The sequence below is a fragment of the Gobius niger genome (assembly GCF_951799975.1).
Source record: "Gobius niger genome assembly, chromosome: 16".
In the NCBI taxonomy this organism is placed as follows: domain Eukaryota; kingdom Metazoa; phylum Chordata; class Actinopteri; order Gobiiformes; family Gobiidae; genus Gobius; species Gobius niger.
In genome coordinates, this window is record NC_136867.1 from 9,277,442 (window position 1) to 9,300,648 (window position 23,207).

The window sequence follows — 23,207 nt, forward strand, 5'->3', positions numbered from 1 at the left end:
TCACCTCCGTAAGACTACTTTGTGCATTCATCCTGTTGGCGATGCAGACACGCTAGCTCACTATTTTTCCCCATTATGTGTTTCTGGCGCCTGGGCAAAATCAGTCCTACGTGTTTTATTTAACATGGATGTCACGTTAAAAAAAGACAGACTGGTTTATAGCAGATCTTTGACGTGAGAGAGAACGCAAGGGATCATTTAGCTAACAATAACAATATGACTGTTCCACCGTAATGACCTGATGTTTACGTCGTCAAAGACCTGTTGCTGTTGGGTGTTCTCCTCCACCTGTTTTCACCGTGGTCTTTGTTGATCCATCTATACCCAATGATGCTCACTACCTTAAAGGCCTCTACATTTTTCTCTCCGGGCTTTTAAACAGTGCTACAAAATGGTTCGACCACTATGGAAAGGGAACAGTGTGGACATTGGCCCGGAAGTACCGGTAGTACCTAAACCTTTTTTCCCAATGGTATCATTAAATTGTATCCAGCCCTACCCATTTTTTGTTTGCGTTTTTCCCCAGATGAAACATTTTAGTTGTTTCGTTGGAACAGCAGTGTGAGTTGCTGTTTCCAGGTAACTACTGCAGTGGCGGAGTATAGTGTAAGTGCACGCGGGTTAGAAAGGGGCACGGAGCTCAGGCATGTGCGCTGGACTTGGTTTGCTCTGATGGACTTTGTGAACGCCGCGTGGCACTTACCAGAGACTGACAACTCAGACTTAGCTGATGTTTGTTCAGGATTGTGCCCTGTACGCTGACCTTTTGCTGACCCAGTACTTTAGTGCATTTTGGTGCAAGCCTTTGGGAGAGCAATGAACAAAACACAAACAACTTTCTCATCCGTTTCATAGAAGTTTATGGCACCACAGGCTGTTAATCAGACGAGAGTGAACATAGAATGTTTGCTCTAAATTAAAGGTGGACCGATCAATACCACACTATTGATGTTGAGATACCAACTCAGTACTCATTTGGGTAATGATGCTGATTTTAAAAAGTGAGGCAGCACTAACAGATACTTACATGTTTAGTGCCAAAACACTGACTGATCCATCCAAATCAGGTGACAGGAGCGAAAATGTTATGTTTTCTTGCCTTATTTCATAGATTTCTTTACACATTAAAGTGATAGAATGGTCTAAATGTATTTTTTTTTTCAACTGTACAAAATCAAAGTAAGTAATAATATATTATTTTTTGCAAAGTCCTTCCTTGATCTCAGCAACTTATCAGTCTGGTATCCCGCGTTGACCAATGAGATAAGCTTTTCCGGTGAACCAGCCAGTCAGGTCCAATCAGGAGGGAGAGGGCAGAGCTTCATCATTTACTTTTGGTAATTCTGTTCCTGCTCTCCTCATTTTGCAAACTAAGAAGGGCTTTCTGGTTAAAGAGGGGAGGAATCTGATTGTTTACTTCAAAATTTCATTCAATCTCTCCTCACTTTCCAAACTTACAGACTATCACTTTAACATGATTAATGACTAGTTAATGCAATACTATTAAATGTAGTTTTCAATATTAGCATTATATGAAATGCTTTCCCCAACGTGAAAAGAGTAGTATTGCTACGAGCACTGGTCATTTCATTATTCCCACATAGGTCCACTGGTCAAGATCGATATTTCTGGGAACAGCAAGACCCCATATGTAATCAGCATCGCATTCATTCAAAAGAGTTACGACTGTGAATGATAGGCAAGACTTTTGTGAGACAGATAAACAACTAAGAGCAAAACATCGTAAAATCTGTCAGAGGAAACAATTTGCTGTGAGGAGGGTTGTAGATGCTCCTGCATTCAGAAACAGAGCAGGGAATGGGTGGCTCGCCAGGTTTGCAACATATGCCAACTTTGTTTTGATGTCTCTGATTGGTCTACTACAATGCGTGTATTTTATATGTTATATGAGCTGCAGTGTGGGCCGCTGACTGACCGTGCGGTGCATCTTGTCCTCCAGGTCCTGGTTGATCCTCTGCAGGGCTGCATAGCTGCTCTGGATCCTGCGGTTCAAAAACATCGGGCATCAGTCAGTCTGACATACATGCACAATCACACGCACTTATACAGGCAATCTCTGGAGGAACTCTGTCAGATATTTATAGCTCAGGCAACAAGGAGCCGAGGATTCTGATCTGAAGATAAAAAGATTAATGAGAGCTTTAAGAGCCTCTGGGGGAGTGCTGAACAAAACACACACACAACAATCTTCTCCATTTCATAGAAGTTTACAGCTTAGGGGAGATTTATTATGCAAAATGATATGCTTGTAACCATGGTATAATGTTGTTTGCACCTCCAAAACATGTGCATGATTAAGGACTTTACAGTTTTCCACAACAGAGTGCCTCAGAATCTTTTTGCTTGTGCTGTTTACAAAGTTTGAGACAGTTCACGTTTCAGCAAGTCGTCAAAAATACTTGATTTGAACTATTTCACTCGATTGTAACCACAAAGTCCTCCACACACCTTCATGGGGTTTGTTGTGACTATGTCAAAGACACAACAATGTATGCAAAGTATCTATTGGCATCTTGTTGCCACACCGCTTATTTCTCATATTTCTCATATTATCTCAACTGTAATAAACAAACAAAATGCACTACACTGACCACTATCATCCTTTTCATTATATAACACCCCCTCTTTGTTTACTCTCTAATTCCTCAGTGTTCAGTGCCAGTCTTCAGAGAGCATTGACAGAGCGCGGCTAATGGCCACATAAAGCACGCCGACATGAATGGTGTGAGTACTCGCGGACAACACGAAAGCAGAGGCGGGGCCGTAAAGGAAGATTTACCCGAGGTTTTTATATCGCAGCGAGGATACGAGCGACTGTCTGAGTGATGGAGGACGCCACTGTAAAACCCGCCATTATGAGGGCTCATTGGAGACAGGCGTAAAGACTGTTGGCCAGGCCCGTGCCGAGGCCATCCGTCACCGCTGTAACGGGGCCGAGCGGAGCGGCTGGGCGGCTGCCAGTCATAACAAGGATCAGTGGTGCCCAACCGGAGAGGAGAGGCGATGTGAGAGCCTGGACAAGCCGTAAAGGACTTTCATAACGCCACTTAACGCGCTGTTTATGCCTGGTGTGACAATATAGAGACGCTCTTGATATGGACTTTTATTTTTTTCGTACAATCCTGGTCTGTTTGTTACAGTGGCATAGAAACATATAGGGAACTCTGCAGAGCATGTTTTTTCCTCTATGTTGTGTCCTCTATGTGTGCAGTAAACATTAAGAAATGAAGCATTCTCCTTGTTTGGGCCGCATGCTGAAACATAAATGGCATGGCTGCAACCAAATCTTTAATTAGGCTTGGGACCATAATGCCAAAACCTCTGTCTCACACTAAAATGTTAGTTGCGGATGTTATGATCATGTAGAATAATTAACTTGCAGTAAATTGAGGGAGCAAAGTGTTGCTCATGCAGCATGATACTAACTTCCGAGGGTAACGACTGTTTCCTGTCTTTGTTTTATTCCTATGGAGAGTTAGCCTTGTCGAAAAAAAGATTTTTTAAACAGTACGTGGCTGAAAACAAGCAGCAGTTGAATAATCACTCATAACATATTAAAAACATTCCACAGGATTATTATACTTCAATGAAAGACACGTTTTGTCTTTCTAACTGAAGCTAGTTTAGCCTTTAAGCAAAAGGCTATTTTTATTTGACGATAACAACGCTAAAAGAACCACTTCAACAATTTTTGACACATGAAGACATAATGGATGTAATAAAAGGAAAAAAAGAGCAACAAATGTTTAAATAGTGCCTCTATATGAAATGATTTTGTTAAATCTGAATTTGTTGTCAGTAAGTTGTCTTTACCCTACACTGGCCAACAGGAAGTTGCCAAAAGCATTCAGAAGTTTGGACACCTCAGGTTTACAGGGTAGTGATGACACTAAAGGCTCTTGGGGAGGAAAAAAGTAGCTTTTCCTTCCAACATCTTTGCAGCCAGTATCATACTGTGAGGTTAACAATGTGATAATACTGTGCAGTTTGAGCACCATTACGTCCCTATGTCCCTATGCAAATTAAAAGTGGACTCTGTTCATTCTCTAAGTATAACAAGGCTGCAGTAGATAATCTGAGTGAAAAGTGGAATATTGCAATGTTTAATTAATTTTGGACCAGCGTTTACTTACAGTGGGAGGATAAAGTATGTGAACGCTTTGGAATTTCTCACATTTCTGCCTAAATTGATCGCAAAATGTGGTCTGATTGTAATCAAAATCATAATGATTCAACAGTGTTTGCCAGAACTAATACCACCCAAACATTTACATTTTATCATATTTTTATTGGCCATAACATGTAAACATTCACAATACAGCATGGAAAAAGTGAAACGTGAACACCTAGAAATGTGGCTGAACTGCAGCAGTTTTGTAAAGAGGAGTGGTCTAAGATTCATCCTGATCGTTGTGAGCGTCTAATCTGCAACTACAGAAAAGCAGTTATTGCAGCAAAAGAAGGATCAGCACCAATTTGATACAAGGGATTCCATGCTGTTTTTCTGCAAAATATCTTCATAAACTTGTGAATAAATTCTTCTATTGATGATGTCATGTTGCCCAGGCCCTGAGGCAACAAAACAGCTCCAAACCATAATTCTCCCTGCACCAAACTTCACAGTGGGCATAGGGTAAAGATGTTGATGTGCAGTTCCATTTTTTCTCCTCACATGACGTTGTGTTTTCCTCCCAAACTATTCAACTTTGGGTCCACTGAATATTTGTCCAGCAGTGCTGTGGAGCATCCAGTTGCTCTTTCGCAAACCAAAGTTGGATGAATCTTAGACCATTCCTCTTTACAAAACTGCTTTCTGGGCGTTCACTTACTTTTCCCATGCTGTATTGTGAGTGTTTACATGTTATGGCCAATAAAAATACAATGAAATGTAAATGTTTGAGTGGTATTAGTTTAGGCAGACACTGTTTATTCATTCTTATGATTTTGATGAAGATCAGACCACATTTTATGACCCATTTAGGCAGAAATGTGAGAAATTCCAAAGCGTTCACATATTTTTTCCTCCCATTGTAGTGGGAGGAAAAAGAAGCAACTTACTGATGGAAATGCAGACAACAACTATGTTAATCAGGACATTTTGACTGAAAAGAAAGAAAGAAAATTATTTTAAAGTCCTAAGAAAAAGTATGCAAATGAGAAAGTCTGAGTTATTTGTGCAAACAAAAATAAACATGGCCATAACAGTTTAGCAGTGCAATGTAATGGTCTCCCTCCATCAATGTTAGTTACTGCCTTGGCCTCTCAAGCCTCCTGACCACCGAGGCCATAAATCCTGATCTGTGTCTGCTGCTTTATTCCCTGCCACATAAGATTCATAATAATGGTGGGTGTAAGTACATTGTTTATGCCTCTGTAATGCTGTCATTTATCAGAGTGAAGCGAGAGCCTGTACACTGTGAACACGAAGCTGCATCTGTGCTCGCAAACTGGCACTGTGGGATTGAACCAGCCCACATCATACAGTGCCCACCGTATTGGCATCCTTGACGAAGAAGTAGGAGCAAAGATGATTTTTCTTATGAGTGTACGATATTATTACTATGAAGCAGATTTGTCCAAACACTTATCGGACTGCTTGCCCATCCTGTGTATTATTATATGGTGCCAATGTGGTCTAGATTGAACAAGGGAGGAAATATGGATAGTAGGCCAAGGAAAGACTGATGCCAAACTACACACAACTCACTGATCGAAAGACTAGTTCAATCCCAATTCCGACGACTGCACACTGTTGTTGTAACCTTGGGCAAGACACTTCACTTATATGCTAAAGCATGTGGATGCGGGATTCGTAAATAATACATTCAGCCAGCTTCAAAACGTAATAAGCCAATAATATAATAACAGGCCAATAACATAATAATGACTTACTGGCCGTTATTGTTTTACATTATGGGCCTGTCAAGATGAAAATCAAACACAAATGTAATAAATGAAGCCAATAATGTAATAATGCATCACTCTGATGTTATTTTCAAAAAGTAACACATTAAACATTGTTTTTGTGCATTTTTCTCTAAATTGTTTTCACTTTTTTTTAAAGTGTTCTGTGTATGAATGTGGTGCATGAGTGAGTGGGAGCTGGTGGTAGTCCAAGTGGCCGATGAGACTAATATTTCATGCTCCTGTATCTGAGTTCTTTTTCACCATTGACTAAAACAAAGCTTGGTACAATGACAGAATAATAGGATAAAAAAACAACATCAACAATATTGTAATGATAATCCTCTCGAAAAAATCTTTCTCCTTCTGCTACAGACTACTATTGAAGCCACATCTGCTCTGGATTAGACCGACAGAAGTAAGGCTGCCAAACTGTGGCCTCGGCCCCTCCGACCACCACCAACCACTCACTCACGCACTACATTCATACCTAGACAAAGAGGGTGGAGTGCCTTGCCCAAGGACACAGTGACGCCGAGTCTCCAGCAACCTTTTGTTCATGAGATGACCCGCTTTACCTTCTGAGGTATGTGAGCTGCGACAAGTTACCTCAAGTGGAGTATATACCATCAGAGATTAAATAACAAGCAAAATCAAATTCAAAAGTTGATGGGGAAAAAAATAACAGGTAACAAATTAGAGAAAGATGCACAAAACAATATTTAATGTGTTTGTTTATGAATATAAAGTCAAGATGATGAATGTTATCGGCTTATTACATTTCGAAACTGGCCAAATATGTTATTGGCTGCTATTACGTTATCAGTTCCTACAAGCCACCATACTATATTTTTGTCATGCTTCTTCACATACTAAAGCATGTATTTGATATTCCTTCGATGGATCCTCACCTGCGTAGCTTGTCAGTGAACTTCTCCAGCTCCTCCTGGGCCCTCCTCAGCTCGGTCTCCAAGTACTGCCGCGTGGAGTCGAACTCCGTCTCCACCATCTCTAGTTTGTGCGCCGTGTAGGACAGGCGCTTCCGCAGGTCCTCCTTCTGGTCGTGGTAAGAGCTGCGCAGACAAGTCATACACATCAAAAAATAAACAAAATAGTGCTACATTTTTGTGCAGACGCCAAACGTTGTTGCAGGTAGATGAAGCAGAGACATGATGGAACAGACTTGGAGGTGTATAGAGAGAAACCTGGTGCAGTTACTAAGGAGTGGGAGGGGCTATGGATGAGGGGAGAATATTGATGGCCTTTCCATTCACACAAAGAGGGATCCCATAGGTTTAATGGTGAATAGGTGGTGTTCATAATCTGATTTGATGGAGCAAAATGTCATCAGGCAGGCCAGTATCACTCAATGGGAGCAACACTATAACATCCAAATATTCCACAATTTTTCTTCGAATTAAATAATTATCTTGTGTCTCACTGGAATGCGTTTTTGAGCGACTTCCTCAATTGAGTCACTAGAAATCAACACTTTGAAAATGTTCACTATGATCTGCTACAGGTGCTACAGAGATAATAACCACACTCTATGCCAAATGTAACATTCAATGTTATTACACTCGGTCCTATTGAGGAGAGAAGACAACTTTCACCTCCGGGACACTGAACCATGACGGAGGGGTTGACAATCCGGCCAGAGCTTTGCAGCGAGAGTAAGCTTTGTCAAAAGCTCTCTTTCCCTGGGGGTCTGAAATGAAGTCGGTGCGTAAAATCTCCTGTCACCTATCTGTCGCTGTCAGCCAAGCACAGCCTATACCTCTACCACTCAAGCCATTCGTATTCAGTAAATGCACTTTCTTTCCCCTCCTGTCACCTTTTCAGCGGTAGTTACAATGCAAACTTTGTTTTATGTCAATTACGTAGCTGTTTTATTCCATGACTGGGTGAACATATAGTGCAACAGTGTGTGAGGGGATTTCTGGATTGAGATGTTAGTTCTCCATTAATTTTTCCCACTAATATGTTTAAAATATTTCATAAGCATTCAAAGTTGTGTTAAGACTGAATTGCGGGGACACGCTAGGGAGTATAGTAGCAGACGCATGGGCAGCTGGGACAGTTTCTTTTGGAAGACCAATGTTTTGGCAAAATTCTGGTGAGTTGGCACGAAGAGCATGCAGACTGGCTCCATGTGGTGGAACAGCGGGAGGAATACGGCTCTAGTCTCATAGCTTTGGCACTTCACCGTAGGAACGTTGTGTCTATAGAGGAGCCTTTGGACGAGACTGAAGCATAAATTCGACCTCTTGTCACACCTCTTATGTCAGAAATACACCTTCTTTCCCGCAATTTCCAACACACCTCCACCGCGGCAGGAGAAGCCCATCATCTCTTTTCATTTCCTCACTCACCTCTCCGTCCACGGGGGAGATGTTCCTGCAAAACAAGGCTAGCCGCAAGGTTGTGTTTTCTGACCACTGTTATTTGCTGAGCATTGCTAACCCTATGAAAGATCAAGCGGCACCACATGCAGGAATCAGACGATTTACTCAACTTTTGTATTTTATTTTCCCACTTTAAAAATATTGTAAAGCTCTGGTGTTTGTTATGGATTTATTGTAGTAAAGAGTAGGTAACTGTTATGCCTTTTGTGAAGTTAGGACCAGTATGAAATTGATATAACAACATAGTATGTGCATTAGTATACAATTCATCAGCTTATGCTAATCATGGTAAAACCTTTGGAGAAAAGAATTAAGGGGAAATGCTGCTATGCCCGCTCACACAATGCTGTTCTGTTGTCTCAGACAGCCACTCATCCGTTGTGCGCTGTGAGTTGTCGATCACACTGGCCCTGAAATGACTCCTAAAATGTCGAACTCTGCACAAAAGTTTAGTTTCAAAGTAAGTCAGCGGGGAAAAGCTACAATCCACATATTGACCGTTTTCTGCACTTTGAAAGTGAAGGTTTACTGTGAGGTTGTCTTAGAAATACCAACAATATGAAGGCTATTGATAACTAAACTAAACTTCTGAAACCCACGTGTTCTAGTCTCCCACCCACAGCTCAATCAACTCCTATATGACTCAAAACGGGGTTTGCAAAATAATTTTTACATGTTTTTCGTACAGCATCCAATCTAGGTTAAGCCGCTCAAATTGAAGCACTTCAGAAATAGCTCCGGGGCCTGAATTTGTAGAATCCGTTTGAGAATTCAGTTTGACACAACAACTCTGAAGGAATCAGCCTCACATTATCAGCAAAATTCTACATATTGTTGCTTCTTTTTGCTTAATTTGACTAAATTTACAGACAACATCTTCTCTATTAATTAGTTAGTTAGTTAGTGTAAATCAATTTGTCAGTTTGCCGTTCCTGCTGTTCCTGTGGGCTGGGCATTGTGGGTGAGGTGTGTTGTTCATGAACACAACATTATGCACTTGGGAAAAGTTTGAACTGGCAAATTCTGGTTTGGAGGTTGAACCTTTGAGCCAAAATTGCCCCAAGAAAATTGTACATAGAAATTAAAAAACACCTTTAACGTGATCAATCAATGCCAAATTGAATAAAAATCAAAACAAAAACATCATTGCCACATGTTTCCAATCAAAGCTAAACAAATCGCAAGCATGCATTTTACAATCATCAATATGGACAAGCTTTTCATCAATAAACCCGATGCAGGCCCTAATTGTCTCTCTCATACATACGGTATTTAAATGAGTGACACTCAGCCAGGAAGTGGTAGTAAACACGTGCAAACAGCTGTTGGCGCTGATCAAAACACAACGAAGGCCAAGCTCATAAACAGTGTCTCCTCCAGCGGGCTCTGTACTGTGTGATGTCGCTGTGAAAGAAGAACGTGGCGCTGAGGAGCGGGCGCATGATTGATGGGAAACAGTGAGACTAATGGATTCCAATGAATGGATTTAGGCCAAGTGAATGAAACCAGGGCTCCATCACAGTAACAGCTACGCTACGCTCTCGACATGAAAATGTTTAAACCGAGCTGTCACTTTGTCCAAGAACCTTAAAGGGGACGTATAATGCCAAATTAACTTTTTTTTTAAATTGTGGTATACTGCTGTTTTTGTTTCCTTTTTTCAATTATGCATGTTGTCATGGGTAAGCTGATCTCCTGCATAGATCCCTGGACTCTAATATTTTTTTTTTTCCTAAAGCAGTTGGTGGATTTCATGGTTAGAGCTCTCACCTCATAGCTAAATTTATAGAGGTCCGAGGTGTATCCCGGTTGGCCCATAGTATTGTTGTGCTCTTGAATGTCAAATAAAGCACTTTACGCACTTTACTTTTTAACTACAAAGCAATGATCTGTTGGTTTTATGTTGTCAATACAACTAATATAACATTTCAAAAGGCTTCACTCTACTCTTTAAGAGGAGAACAGGCAGTGTTCAAATGTAGAATAATAGATCCCCTTTATAGCTTACGTTTTGGTGTAAGTATTCTCCTTAACTATCCTTCGACATATCACCTGTATAGGAACCCTGCCCACAACAAATGGTCTCATGCCACTCCTCACAATCACTTCATCTTACCTTCGTTTCTGGTGTTTACCATTTCTCTGCGATTTGAGGGCGGTTTTGCCAATGTATATCTTTTTCATATTTTTCCCCTGGGCCTGCAGCTTCCCGCGTGTGCGCGGCTCTCTAAGTGAAGCCTGGGGAAGCAGATAGGAGCGGGCTATCTGCAGCGACCCTGGCAAAAGAGAGCACAAAAACAAGCTTTCAACGCCGCACACTCACAGGGCTTTTGGATCAGAGGCGGGTGGGAAATTATCCCCAGCTCCAAACTGTAGGGCGTAAAGTTCAGCAATATTGTGAACCGGAGCATGCAAAAGTCAAAGCCACACACGGGCATGCAAGGCACTCACTCAAGACGAAAGCACACGTGGAGGAACTGCTGTCATTCAAGAAGAGACACATGAAACCTCTTAAAACCATGAATTCTGATATACAGAGTCAAATTGCCATCATTTTGCCCTCATTTCTCCCTGTCGCTTAATAGTGACAGACAGACTTGGCCCTCGCCTGTGGTCCTGGCTGCAGACCTGCACTGTGGTGACTTATGGGGCAGCTGGCCACATGGTTAGCCCCCCATAAATCAGCCTTATGATGGATGTGATTTTGCTTCCTCCTCCATCCCTCATGATCACGACCAGGCTCTGGGCTCCGCTGCCTCTAGTGCTGCAGGGATGGAACAAACAGCCCGCCGCCAGCAAAGTGTGGGATTTGGAACACTCCGGATATCAACATACAGCAGGGCAAGAGAAAAGACTCTGGGGTGTTATGATTTAGGATTACGAGTTTTATGGACATTTCTTTAGGTTAAAAACACGGCCAATTCTGTATACAAGCCATGTTTGTGATTTAAACTGTTAAAAATATGTCTGGCCTGTGTCCTCATGCAGTCGCCCGAGTAGTAATTGCTAATTAAAAAGCGAGTAATATTCCAATCTTGAAAAATAACAGAATAAAATTCCCTATTCCCCTTTAACAAGCTTGCGTAATAATCAGTTCCCTCAAGGCTGTGCTGGGAAATTGTGCTTGAATCGCTCCAGAGCGGGACATACGTCAATTGCTGTTGGTCAATAAAGGGATTGCCTTCAAGTTATATCGAAAGCGGCGCATTAGTCCAATTACCTGACGTCGCCAAAACAGACATGACAAATACTGATTGCCTCGCAGGCTGTGAGGCACAATCCCATTAATTACTCCTGGAAGAATCAACATTGACGTACATGTAAATTTATGCAGGCTGTATGCTTGTGCTGTAGATGGAGCATGATTAAAAGTGCATTTTTAATAAACATGATTTGCATTGAAGAATAAACACACTGTAAATTCCAACTAAGGTCGCAACATGAAATAAAGTGTTATAATTACTAAGAGACCTGAAATTTTAAGCTTTTACCCTCTATTCCATATAAGAGGTACATTTTCAAGAGAAAATTATGATTAATTGCTTTTCCATTTTACAGCAACATGTTTCTGCTCCAAAAACAGGGTTTTACAAGTACTGACTAACTTTACATGATGCCAGTAGTGATTAGTTGTCGTCCTGTTGTGCTCACGCTCAATCTAAAGTATCCATTATCAGATTCTGTCCCACTTACTAGGATTTGCCCGTTTTGAATAATATCGGCTGAACATTGGCTTGACTTGCTTTTCTCTTGATCCAGTACATGGTTTTAGTAACTCTCACTAACCTCCCCAGTGTTCTCTACTGCCCCCCTGTAACGGGAACTTGACTGTCTAGTAATCGTAACTGACAAAACTAAGCTGTGACCTATGCTGCCTGTGATTGGTTCAGGTCATATGTCACATGTACAGAATGAGCCAATCAGGTTGCTCTGAACTGTTTTGAATTCAAAAGAGAAGTGTTCGACAGCCCTCAGTGCATCATCAGCAGAAACAGCAGAAAACAGGACCTTTCCTGTTTTATTTCTCATTAATCCACATAAGGTGAGTGTGTCTTTGGATATATTTAAGCTTGCTCTGAGAGTTTGGTGTATTGTTACTATTTTCAGTATTTTTTTATATTTGAAAAATGCAATAACGCTCTTACCTTATAACACAATTTTTTATTTAATTTGGTGACCGCACAGTGGCCTGTCTAATATTAGTGATACAAATTTAAGTAGTAAAGCTCCTGATGTGTCTTTTAAAGACAGAAAATAGATACTTAAGGGTAATTTACTATGTGTTCTTGTGCAAAAGTGCAGCAGCAGCAGCACAGTCATTTGTGCATTTTTTACTCATGGACCATCTACATATTAGCTTTGGCTCCATTACTGTAATACTCATTATTTCAAATGTTAAATCAGGTGCAGCCTGTCCACATCTAATACTGCTGGTTATGATGGTTATGAGTTTTTCTTTTATTCCCAGACAGTGACGGCTGTGAAGATTTAGAGACTGACTCTACATCAAGGCCGAAGGTAAGACTGCACTGATCAGTATTTTAAACAGCATGTCATTTAGTAAAATAATCTTTGAAATGGTTTGTGTGTCCAGTGTCAGACTGAGGAGTCCAGCTGTGGAAAGACCTGATGAGACGGAGCTGAACACACTGAGGTGAGACACTCAAATGACTTTAGTATTAGTACACAAGTGTTTAGACTTCAAATATAATATAAATATATAAATATCAATCCTGATTTTTTATATGATAGTTTATCCATTGTCATAAAACTCTGAGGAAGTCCATAGTCTTTTTTACTTGTTTTTACTGAGCTTGCAGATTGTAATTCTTTGTTTTACAGAAATCTGAACTGCTGTTAAAACTCTGAGACCATCTCAGCATCCAGGCTATAGGTAAGACAGCACTCATCGTTATATTCTGATAAAGTGGCCATGAGTTGGATGTGAAATAACATTTGTGAATGGTTTGTGTGTGCCCAGTGTCAGACTGAAGAGCAGCTGTTGAAGGATCTGCTGAGAGACCGAACACACAGAGGTGAGATGTTTGGATGAGACAAAGCAACATTTTACCTGTAGGTTTTGGTCTTGCCATAGGGACTCACAACTAAAGTATTTTTGTTCTTTTTATGTCTTACAGAAATCTGACCACACTGATGAAGACTTGACGGTGATTTACAAAGATGCCCTTCCTCCTGCTGTGAGTCTGCAGAACCTGCTGCATGTACAGAGGCTGTGGAACCTTCTGAGACACTTCAGCTCCTCGTCTTCATCGGCTCAGTACAGACTAATCCAGCTGTTTGGACTGATGTGAACTATAACTGCAGAAATAGAGATTTTTTATCATTAATTTCACCTAAAAATGTAAGTGTTTTACACTGTGTTAATGTTAAATAAATTGACTTTATAACTACACTTTGTTTTGCTTTATTACAACATTTATATCTTGTACTAAATTTGTAAAACTTAATTCATGGGAATAACCAATAAACCATAAAGGGAACAGGAATATTCCATTAACCAGTACTAAGCATAATAGTACAGGTTAAGGCCATATTTAAGTAACAAAAGTGAACAGTACTCAGAATTCCCAGTTGCCAGTACTAACATGTCTAGTAATCAGAACTTGTATCATTAGTAATGAATACTGTGAAAGCCGTCTTAATCATACTAGCGTTACTAGTAATCATGGCTTAACATTGGGAGTAATAGTTATGCATCGGGTTTACAACTTATTCCAATTAAGTGCAATGAGTTGGAATTTACAGTGCAGTGAGTGGAAAGATCTGTCTTATTGTGACCCATGAAAGATTATTTGTTTTGTGTGTTTGTTTTCCTAGAGCCCAGTGTCACTGCAACAGTCGCTTCATGGGGCTTCACAAATGCTTTGGCCATTCGATCAAATAGAACAGTATGAAAATCAACAACGAGGCAGATGTGAACCAGTGAAGCAAACAAGTGAATGTAATGTCCAGATGTCCAAAAGTTCACAATTAAGTAGCAGGTGGATAAAGGTTGTCTTCCGTCCTTTCCGTTTCTCTTGTTGATGAAAATACCACCACTTTAACCATTTCTATTTTTATGGTCCGAGAAAAAAAACGCTGCACCTCATGGTTGACTCCTGCAGGCTGTTGTTTGCCAGAGAATCGTGCCTCCCTCACAGGCGGGAGCTTCAAGGGAGGTAGCCCCAGTAGAAAGGGAGTGGGAGGAATTGGCCAAAATATCTTGAAGTAGCTGAAACGGCTAAACAAAAGTATCTGGGGCTTAAAACTTCTAGTGACGTCATGTGAAAAGTTTCAACACTTTTGCTGGACTTCATCTGTATCGTGCCTTTCACAGACATGGTCACAAAGCTAAATTTACACTCAATCCATACACGGTGGTGGTGGTAAGCTACGTATGGCTGCCCTTTGGGTTAGACCGACCGAAGCACTATCACCATCAATTTACTCACAGGCATAATTCATCCTGGACTATTGTAAATGTCCACAGTGGTTGAGGAAACCGAAGTACTCAGAGGAAACCTAGGGCATTACTGATTACTGTCTTGCAGGGATAGTTTTGACCCTTTGCCCATTCACTTAGACTCTATGGAAGGGTCAGAGGTATAGGACTACTAAGAGTTAGCCCCAGGGCAGGTGTACGTATGTCCAAGCTGGTGTGCAGTGCTAAAACAATATACCTCCTATATTTTGGACAATTACCAAATGCCTGAGCGCTGCTTGAACATATTCTCCATAAGCCGACTGTGAGCGCTCTGTTCTCTCTGTTTGATTTGTACATAGATAGTTTTGGACATAATCCTCTTCTCTCGTTATCTTATTATCCCCACACAACATAATAGGGTTTGGAATGGCTTATAAAATGATCTGGCATTTCAACAGTTGCTTTTTATGTGCTGCAGCCCGTCTCTACCCAATCTTCCCCTCTCGATCTATTATAACAGTAAATCATTGTTTTATTTACAGCATATAGCACAATAACCTCAGTTGATATTATCCCTACAAATTTGCCATTGCCTCTTTTATCTTCAAGACATCTCTACCTGCCAGATACAAAGCGCCAAAGAGTCTCCATTTAATAAACCCTTTTCTTCTTATTGAACCGCTTCTGTCTGCCTTAAGCTTTTCCACTGTTTCTAACTTGACAGCCAAATTGCTGCACTTTTTTCTTTCTTTTTTTTGCCGCTGACCTTAACCGGATTTCAAAACTTCCCCACGTCATCATCGCTCAAAAGCTGGCCACAAAATGTGTCCAAGTCCGCCTTAGATTCACTCTCAATAGCACCACGGCATGATTTTTAGCAGCAGAGTAAGCATTAATGCACAAATAGGTGACACGCCGGAGGTTGCAGCCGGCAGCGGACATTTTATCAGTCTGCGCAGAGTGGAACTGCATGGTCGCACTTCAACAACTCACCATAGAGAGTTTTTTTTTTTTTCACCCCAGTCCATTTTAATGGCACTGGTGCTTTTTATTTTTAATCTCCCTCTCCACGCCGGCCAGGGAAACAATGCTTGGTTCCGGAAAGAGTCTTAATATGGTTGGCTATTGGTGTTTTTCTTATCTGCGAGTCCCAGAAGGCGCCTGGTAATGGGTGCAGGGATGGTGAGGTGTGAGCTAGTCTATGGCTCGTGGCAGTGAGCGGTGTCTGCGTGGTTTATATCTCTGGTTGGCTTCCCCAGAGGCACATTCAGGTGGGATGGTTGTAGTAAACTTTACATATGGGAGACGGTTAAAGTCTACTGAAGACCGTAGAACGCCTGCTTCTGTTCCACTTGTTGATGTCATGAAGTGAAGCTCCTCAGGCTGGTTTCCAAGTTCAGACGACTGCCCCGCACTTGCTCTAATCATTACAGCACATAGAATATGTACTGTTAATAACCATATTTAGTTTTTTAACCACATAAGTTAAGTCTGTGCTCAAATATGGCTGGATTACTGCTTTTCATACATTCTTTTACTGGATGCGTTAAAATGTGAAGCCGATGTGTCCTTAAAAGCTGCCATAAGTGATGGCTTTTTGAAATATTTTCGTCAGTAGGTGGAGTAGTGAACTCTGCTCTGCTCCACCACCACCTCCCACCCCACACTTTGCTTCCCCCGTCGTCCACGCCCCTCACTCCTCTCCACACTGTTTAGACCACACGCCACTCTGATTGCATTCAATGAGCTATGGAAATCTCATTAATCTTGTGAAGTAAATATTTTGAGACTTACAATTATTTGCTAAACTGCAACTTTCATGAAAGTCTGTCAGGGTGTGTTGGGGGGTGCGCTGTGAGGTGAGGGCATAAACGGGTGAGGGAGGGGCGAGGTGCAGCGCTGGTCTTCTTCTACAGTTTGCGTGTATGGCGCACATGGTGGTGCATCTAGAGGAGCTTAATAGTAATGCGTTGGTGCCGGACTGGCAAAACGGGATCGCTTAGAGCCGCTTTAAGTACTTTATAGAGGCTGAAAAACAAGAGTACCAGAACAGCTAAAGTACTTTGTTTTATTACTTGAGTTAAAGTACCGATCCTACTGGTCAAAAATTACTCCATTAAAAAAGTTTAAGTTGCTGAGTAAAATTTTTACTTAAGGGAAAGTATTTGCTGTAGCAAAAACTTAAAGATGCATTATGCAACTTTTATGTGGAAAAAGAAGAGTTGATATTTTTGCCTATTTGACCTTTGACCAGCGGCTGTATGAGTGGTCAGCATGGTGCCTTTACTTTCCATCATAGTGGTCTTTAGGACGCTCCAGGATCAATTGTTTGGAAGGTTTTCACTGCTGACGGACAGTCTTATCAGAAAACCTACACAACAATTGATCCTGGAGTGTTGTAGAGACCACTGTGATCAAAAGTAAAGGCCCCATGCATAAATATCAAGCTTTTTTTTTTTGCAAAGAAAGTTGCATAATGCATCTTTAAGTATTCAAAGCAAAACGTAAGCATAGATGTGAACAAGTGTTCAGAAAAGTAACTTAAAAACCTTCTTCTTTGTTTTGAGCCCTTGTCATTGGCAGTACAATTGCACAGCGCCACCCACTGTTCTGAAGTGTGCATTATATGGGGCAAAACATGTGGCCAACTTTCACTTGGTAGAAATGTCTTATATTCATCTTTCAAATGGTAAAAGTATGTTCTCAACAAAAGTACCGCTCAAGTCAAGTACAGATCCTCAAAAATTTGATAATGTGAATAGCAGCAGGAGTCCTCCTGTAATTGAGAAAACCCTAAAGGTCAGGGCACAGAGCGGGCGCCGTAAAGGGATTTAGATTTAGTGGGACTGAGCAGAGGTGGCTGATAGATCATTCACCGACCAAATGAGCACATGAAACTTTAATGGCTGCCGGGCAATCTTTACTGCGGTCTGCTATTGATGAGGATGGCCAGAGGTAATGGGCATAAACCACTGGATAGAGAACAATAAGCCTAAAGTATGCACATCATATCCTTGGAGCTGGACACCTTTTAAGGTAGGAGTTACATTTATGACAATATCTTCCGAGCACAGTTAAAAATGCAGGAGATGAGCTCTTTGTAAATCATTGGAGATTCTAGGCTGACTTTCAGCAGTATCCGTGGCAACAGATGGGCTCAAAGCCGTCGGTAAAGAAATGTGTTTGTGGAGCTGGTGGATGAGGTAATGGTGTTACATTTCAGTTATAGGTGTGTACTTTATTAAGGGCAGGCTGGATATAAACATCCTGTGTGTTCACACTAAGCATATATTAGTGTTTCACCAAATGTACTATTTGGAAATTGTGCTACAGTTTAGGGGCCCTATATCTGATGTGTATATGAGAGACTTCTGTGCAAATGACTACTGTTGATCCACCTTTGCATGTGGTACTTGAGGATATGTTTGAAAAAGGACCCCCTTAGTGACAAAAGTGTGCATACAAATTTTGGTTGAATTGTGTGGAACATGCTTTGTCAAAATGCAATATAAATATAAAATCAACAACAACAACAAAAACATATATATATATTTTTGGGAAGGGCAACATGGGCGATTGCTCAACCCACTCCTTGTGAAAAAACACACATTGAACCTTTGCCTCGACGTCCGTACACAGTTGTGAGATGGACATTTACAATGATGATTCCAAAGTGAGCTTGCAGGGACTTTCTATCACAAGTTTGGAAACACTGCCAGAAGTAGATTATAACATCCAAGCCAGAGCGAGATGGCTTTTCAACTCACTGGTGACTGGGCAGAGGCAGCCGTAATTAGGCGCTAGTGCTTAAATATTCAGATGTTGTGCCTTTGGTGGTGAGATGTTGCTGGGTACACGAGAGCGCGTGTTTCTTCTGATGCAAGGCTGCAGAAACATAGCGGTCTCTCGAGCACGCTTCACTTCCCCAGGCCAGAGCGCGCAGCTTGGAGGATCAGATGTGGAGATAGCAGCAGCCGCAGCGCTGGGGAGGGAGTTAGCACTTAGCTCCAATTCAAATCTATATCAATGCAGGGAGGGGGCGAAAAGCACATCCTACAAACATCACCTTAAAACAGATTATTCTTTCAATACTTTTCGGTGCATATTGTATATTTCTCTTTATCTTACTAATTTGGCATCTACACCAACAAGTCACGTGCAAAAGTGGCTAAAATGATAAAGCACAAAACAATGGATGCCCTGTCCGTCATAACTTGCAGGCCTAGAAAAGTTTTAGTCAAATTGCATTGTCCTGTCATCAATTCCGTTTTGAGGACTTTTGACTGTTGAAAAGTTAAGAGTTTATTGGCATGGCAACGGCCCTAATTTTCCATCACTTGAAAGTTGAAACCCTTGTATTATGAGTGGAGTAGGAAAAGAATGGACACTGCGCTTGACCAAATTACAATCTAGATATAAAAGTCAAGAGTAATGTTATTATTTTATGCTTGACCTGATATGTGAATAGGGCACCGACAACTATACAGCACTCTCATCTTCTCTGTTCTCCAAAAACCGTGTCTGCCTCTCTGTCAGTATCCGTGCAGGATCAAAGGGTAAACAATAACAGCTATGAAAGCGTTGTAACTTCAGACGGTAGTTTGCTGTCGAGCCTTGTGTCACGCAGAGTTCAGCCGGGGGGACTAAGTTCTCTCATTGTGCTGTTAGATCGTGTGCAGATATTTCCCAAACCAGCCACCTCTCCCGTGAATGAATGACTCATACCTCGTCTCTCTCCTTACCCACACTGCCTTAAAACTGTGTTCATAGAAAGTACGTATACTGCGATATTGTCAAGGTGTGTACCATTTGGCAAATTAACGCTCTTTTATGAATGACAATGAAAAAAAGTTAATGAACTTCATTCACCTGCCCTCGACTGCTACCCAGTCCTCTCTGCACCCTTTGCCTCAAGTGGAGGAGCTCAAGTATCTCACGTTCTTGTTCAAGAGTGAGGGACGGATGGAGCGTGAGATCGACAGACGGATCGGTGCGGTGTCGGCAGATGCGGTCGCTGTATTGGACTGTTGTGGTGAAGAGGGAGCTGAGTCAGGGGGCAAAGCTCTCGATTTACCGATCGATCTATGTTCCCACCCTCACCTATGGTCATGAGATCTGGGTCATGACTGAAAGGACAAGATCCCGGATACAAGCGGCCAAAATTAGTTTTCTTCGCAGGGTGGCTGGGCGCACCCTTCGAGATTGGGTGAGGAGCTCAGTTACCCGGGAGGAGCTCGGAGTAGAGTTGCTGCTACTTCTTGTCGAAAGGAGCAGCTGATGTGGCTAGGGCATCTGTTCCAGATGCCTCGTAGTCGCCTCCCTCTGGAGTTGTTCCAGGCATGTCCTATTGGGAGAAGGTCCCGTGGAAGACCCAAAACACGCTGGAGGGACTATGTCTCTGCTCTGGCCTGGTGTTGCCTTGGGGTCCCCCCAGAACAACTCATAGAGGTCTGCGTGGATCGGGAAGTCTGGGCATCTCAGCTCAGAAAGCTGCCTCCGCGACCTGGCCCCACGGATAAAGATGGATGGATAGATTGATATTGCATTGCAGTTTTTTTTTACCTTTTTGACCAAAGACCTTTGAAGACCACGGACCACAAGTGTAATGAACAATGGTTTAAAAGTCGAAGGTACATATTTGTACAGATGAGCTTTTATGGTCACTGCTCGTGATCCAACAAAATGGTTTCGAATTCAGAGTTGAAAAATAAGTCGAAAAAAAAAGTAGAAAATGAAATAAAATTTGTACTGTGCTTAATTATATAAGCCATGTTCTCTGACAACAAGTTTGGACAAGTTGTACAGTTCATGATCACATTTCATGTGAAGCCATTGTGGATTGTTTTGAGGTGTCCAAACTGTTGCCATGGTAAAATGAAGCTTTCCTCCTGCAGCAGTCTGAATATTAAAAAACACGGAGCGCTCTGTGACCTTCAACTCACAAACCGGTTTCTATGGCCACCACGCATAAGCTGAAGCAAAGGGAAGACGAGGCAGACAGCGGCGGATCTCTTCAATTATCAACTCTGTGTACAATACAGGCAAGATCTATTGTGTTTGCTGAACGAAACCCCTCATTATCATTAGTCCAATAATGTCATACATAAAGGGTGATCTATGCATTTAAAAGGAGAAAAAAAACAACACATTTTTATATTTCGTGAGCAAATAGAACTTGCTTATGCTAAACAAACATCTATAAAAATATCTTTGTCCTGTTTGCCTTCAAAGACGTAAGTACCGGTAACCCAAATCTAAAAATTGCCTCTGCACTCAGCACTTTCTATTTAATACAAGCCTTTGCAGCTCAGCTTTTATTGTTGCCTTATTTATGATCATGAATATGCAATTTTCATAGACAGAAGACAGTGAAGAGCCTCATGCAATAAAAGAATATGCTAAAAAGACACATCTAAACATAGCGGGATAATGGATGCTTCCACTTAAATAATCAGAGCCTACTTTTGTGGACTTTTTATTGAGATTAGACACATGGTTTGTGTAAGTTTTTAGTTGTTCAGGAGTTTTCCTTTGTATAAAAAGGGCTGAACTCATCATCTATACTGAGTTGTTTGGAGCTGAGGACATCTTTCGCCTTGTAGAGTTGTGCTGAAGTAAAAGTACAGATCCTTATGTTTTTTTTGTTTCATTAAACTGATTCAGCAATAAGACAGGGACGAACCATCTGCCTTGTGGAGAGTCAGTGGTACAGCATTAACAGTTCATCTACAGGGCATGACCGCCAACTTTTACTTCTTGCTTTGGAGACTTTGTAGAAATGTAGTGGAGTAGAAAAATCCTATATATGCCTTTCAAATGTAGTGGAATAAACACATTACAATCTCAGCAAAAATACTGTAAAAATAAGTAAACTACGTATTCTCAAAAATGTATTGGAAAATTAGTTGGACACATTAATTTAAGAAATGCAACAAAAATATTTAGGCTAAGGTGTCCACAATTAAAAAGCTGCTAAGCTAAGTTGCTGCAGTGGATCTGAAAACAGTCACTATTGCTAACAACACATTTAGTGCTAATACTGTATTCAAAATCATCAAGTATAAGTATCATGAACTCATTTGTATGACCGATTCTTAGTATCATTGGATGCTGCGATGCTTCATTCAGCCGGAGCTCAGGTATGTCACGACTGGGTTGTCCTGGCAACCTGTCCTCAGCCTCAGCTCCTCAGTCTGAGAGCATGTACACAGCAGCAGCAGGAGGAGGAGGAGAGGCCTGAGCTCACTGCGCGTCTGTGTTTGAAAGGCTGTGGAGAGGAGCTGCCCGTGGCTCCGCTGACATCATTTACTCATGTCAGAACGCACTACGAAATGAACGCATGGACGTCTTGTCAATAAGTATAACAGGAAGGCAATAGACTGTAACAGCTATATCCATTTTGCATGTTTATCTTCCGCACTATACCAAGGACTGTTTGAAAGTCTGCGCCATCGGCCCTGACGACCACCACCATCGACTCACTAACACACTACATTCACCCAGGCTTCCTGGTGTTCCCAAACGGTCTCCTATCCAAGTACCGACCAAGCCCTACCTGCTTAGCCTCTGAGACCTGACAGGATCAGGTAGAGCAAAGGTGGTGTGGCCACAAGTATTTCAACATAAGTTTTAATTTTTGTACAGTCATTAATTTTGGTTTCATTGGCTGAAGCATGATTTTGTTTTGCCATAACAAAAATGCAAACTTTGGTCTGGAAGCTCAAAAGTTCCCAGTTCATAGCCAGCTCTGACCAGTGCATACTTGTAGCCCTTACCCCCACTGCTGTTGTCTTTGTGTGACTGCCTGTTTTAGTGGTCAGATGGGCTATTGACAGCACATTTTTATCAGTCAGCCCCAGGGCAGCTGTTGGGCTTAAAACAGTAATAGTGGCTCAGTGTGACTTAGAAGCTGGAGATGAGTCCCTGGGCGCCTGCCCACTGCTCCTCAGCGGCATTGAAGGATGGGTCAAATGCATCCCTCCTCCCACCCCTTCCTCTTGCTCTCCTTCGCTGTGCAGCTGTTTCAATAAAGACAAATAAAGGGAGCTAAAATAGTCTGTGTGGCTTTAGTGGAGCTATAGCGAGTGTTTTTTTGATTTTGCAATGAAATAATGAAGCTCAGCAAGAGACTGAGAGGTGATGAAAGCATTTCCTGGATACGTATCTCAAGGAGCTTTTTGGGAGCTGTCCCCACATTGCTGAGAATAGCCACTGGAAAAGATTAAAGGAAAACTCAAAGGTGTGCAAGTGGGTCGAAACACAACTCCAGGTATGTTTTTGAACATAGGAAAAAGCTCTAAAAAGTTGATTTTTGCATAATACCCCCCCTTTCAGATATGTCTACATACCGTATAAAGCCTAATAGCCACAAAAAATAGTTGCTAGACATCTACAGGGGACTGTGTGTTGATGCCATAATGAGTCAGAGCAAACATCGCCACATGACAACAAGT

The 23,207-nt window shown here is 41.6% G+C and overlaps 2 protein-coding genes across 3 annotated transcripts in view; one reads left to right on the forward strand and one right to left on the reverse strand.

Annotated features, from left to right (window-relative positions):
- Positions 1-11,291, forward strand: part of wdr25 (WD repeat domain 25) — a 55,916-nt gene extending 44,625 nt beyond the window's left edge. The window contains exon 8 of the mRNA XM_079573886.1: positions 10,916-11,291. The gene's annotated coding sequence lies outside the window, so the exon portion shown is untranslated. The remainder of the gene's footprint in view (positions 1-10,915) is intronic.
- The window catches only part of begain (brain-enriched guanylate kinase-associated), a 50,759-nt gene that overhangs the window by 22,378 nt on the left and 5,174 nt on the right, over positions 1-23,207 (reverse strand). The window contains exons 2-4 of one of the 2 annotated variants that reach the window (XM_079573880.1): positions 10,447-10,606; positions 6,837-6,998; positions 1,937-2,003 (exon numbers count right to left, since the gene is read on the reverse strand). In XM_079573880.1, the coding sequence (XP_079430006.1) occupies positions 1,937-2,003; positions 6,837-6,998; positions 10,447-10,514 (297 nt within the window). In that variant the 5' untranslated portion in view covers positions 10,515-10,606. The remainder of the gene's footprint in view (positions 1-1,936; positions 2,004-6,836; positions 6,999-10,446; positions 10,607-23,207) is intronic. The other variant, XM_079573881.1, reaches the window with a different exon arrangement.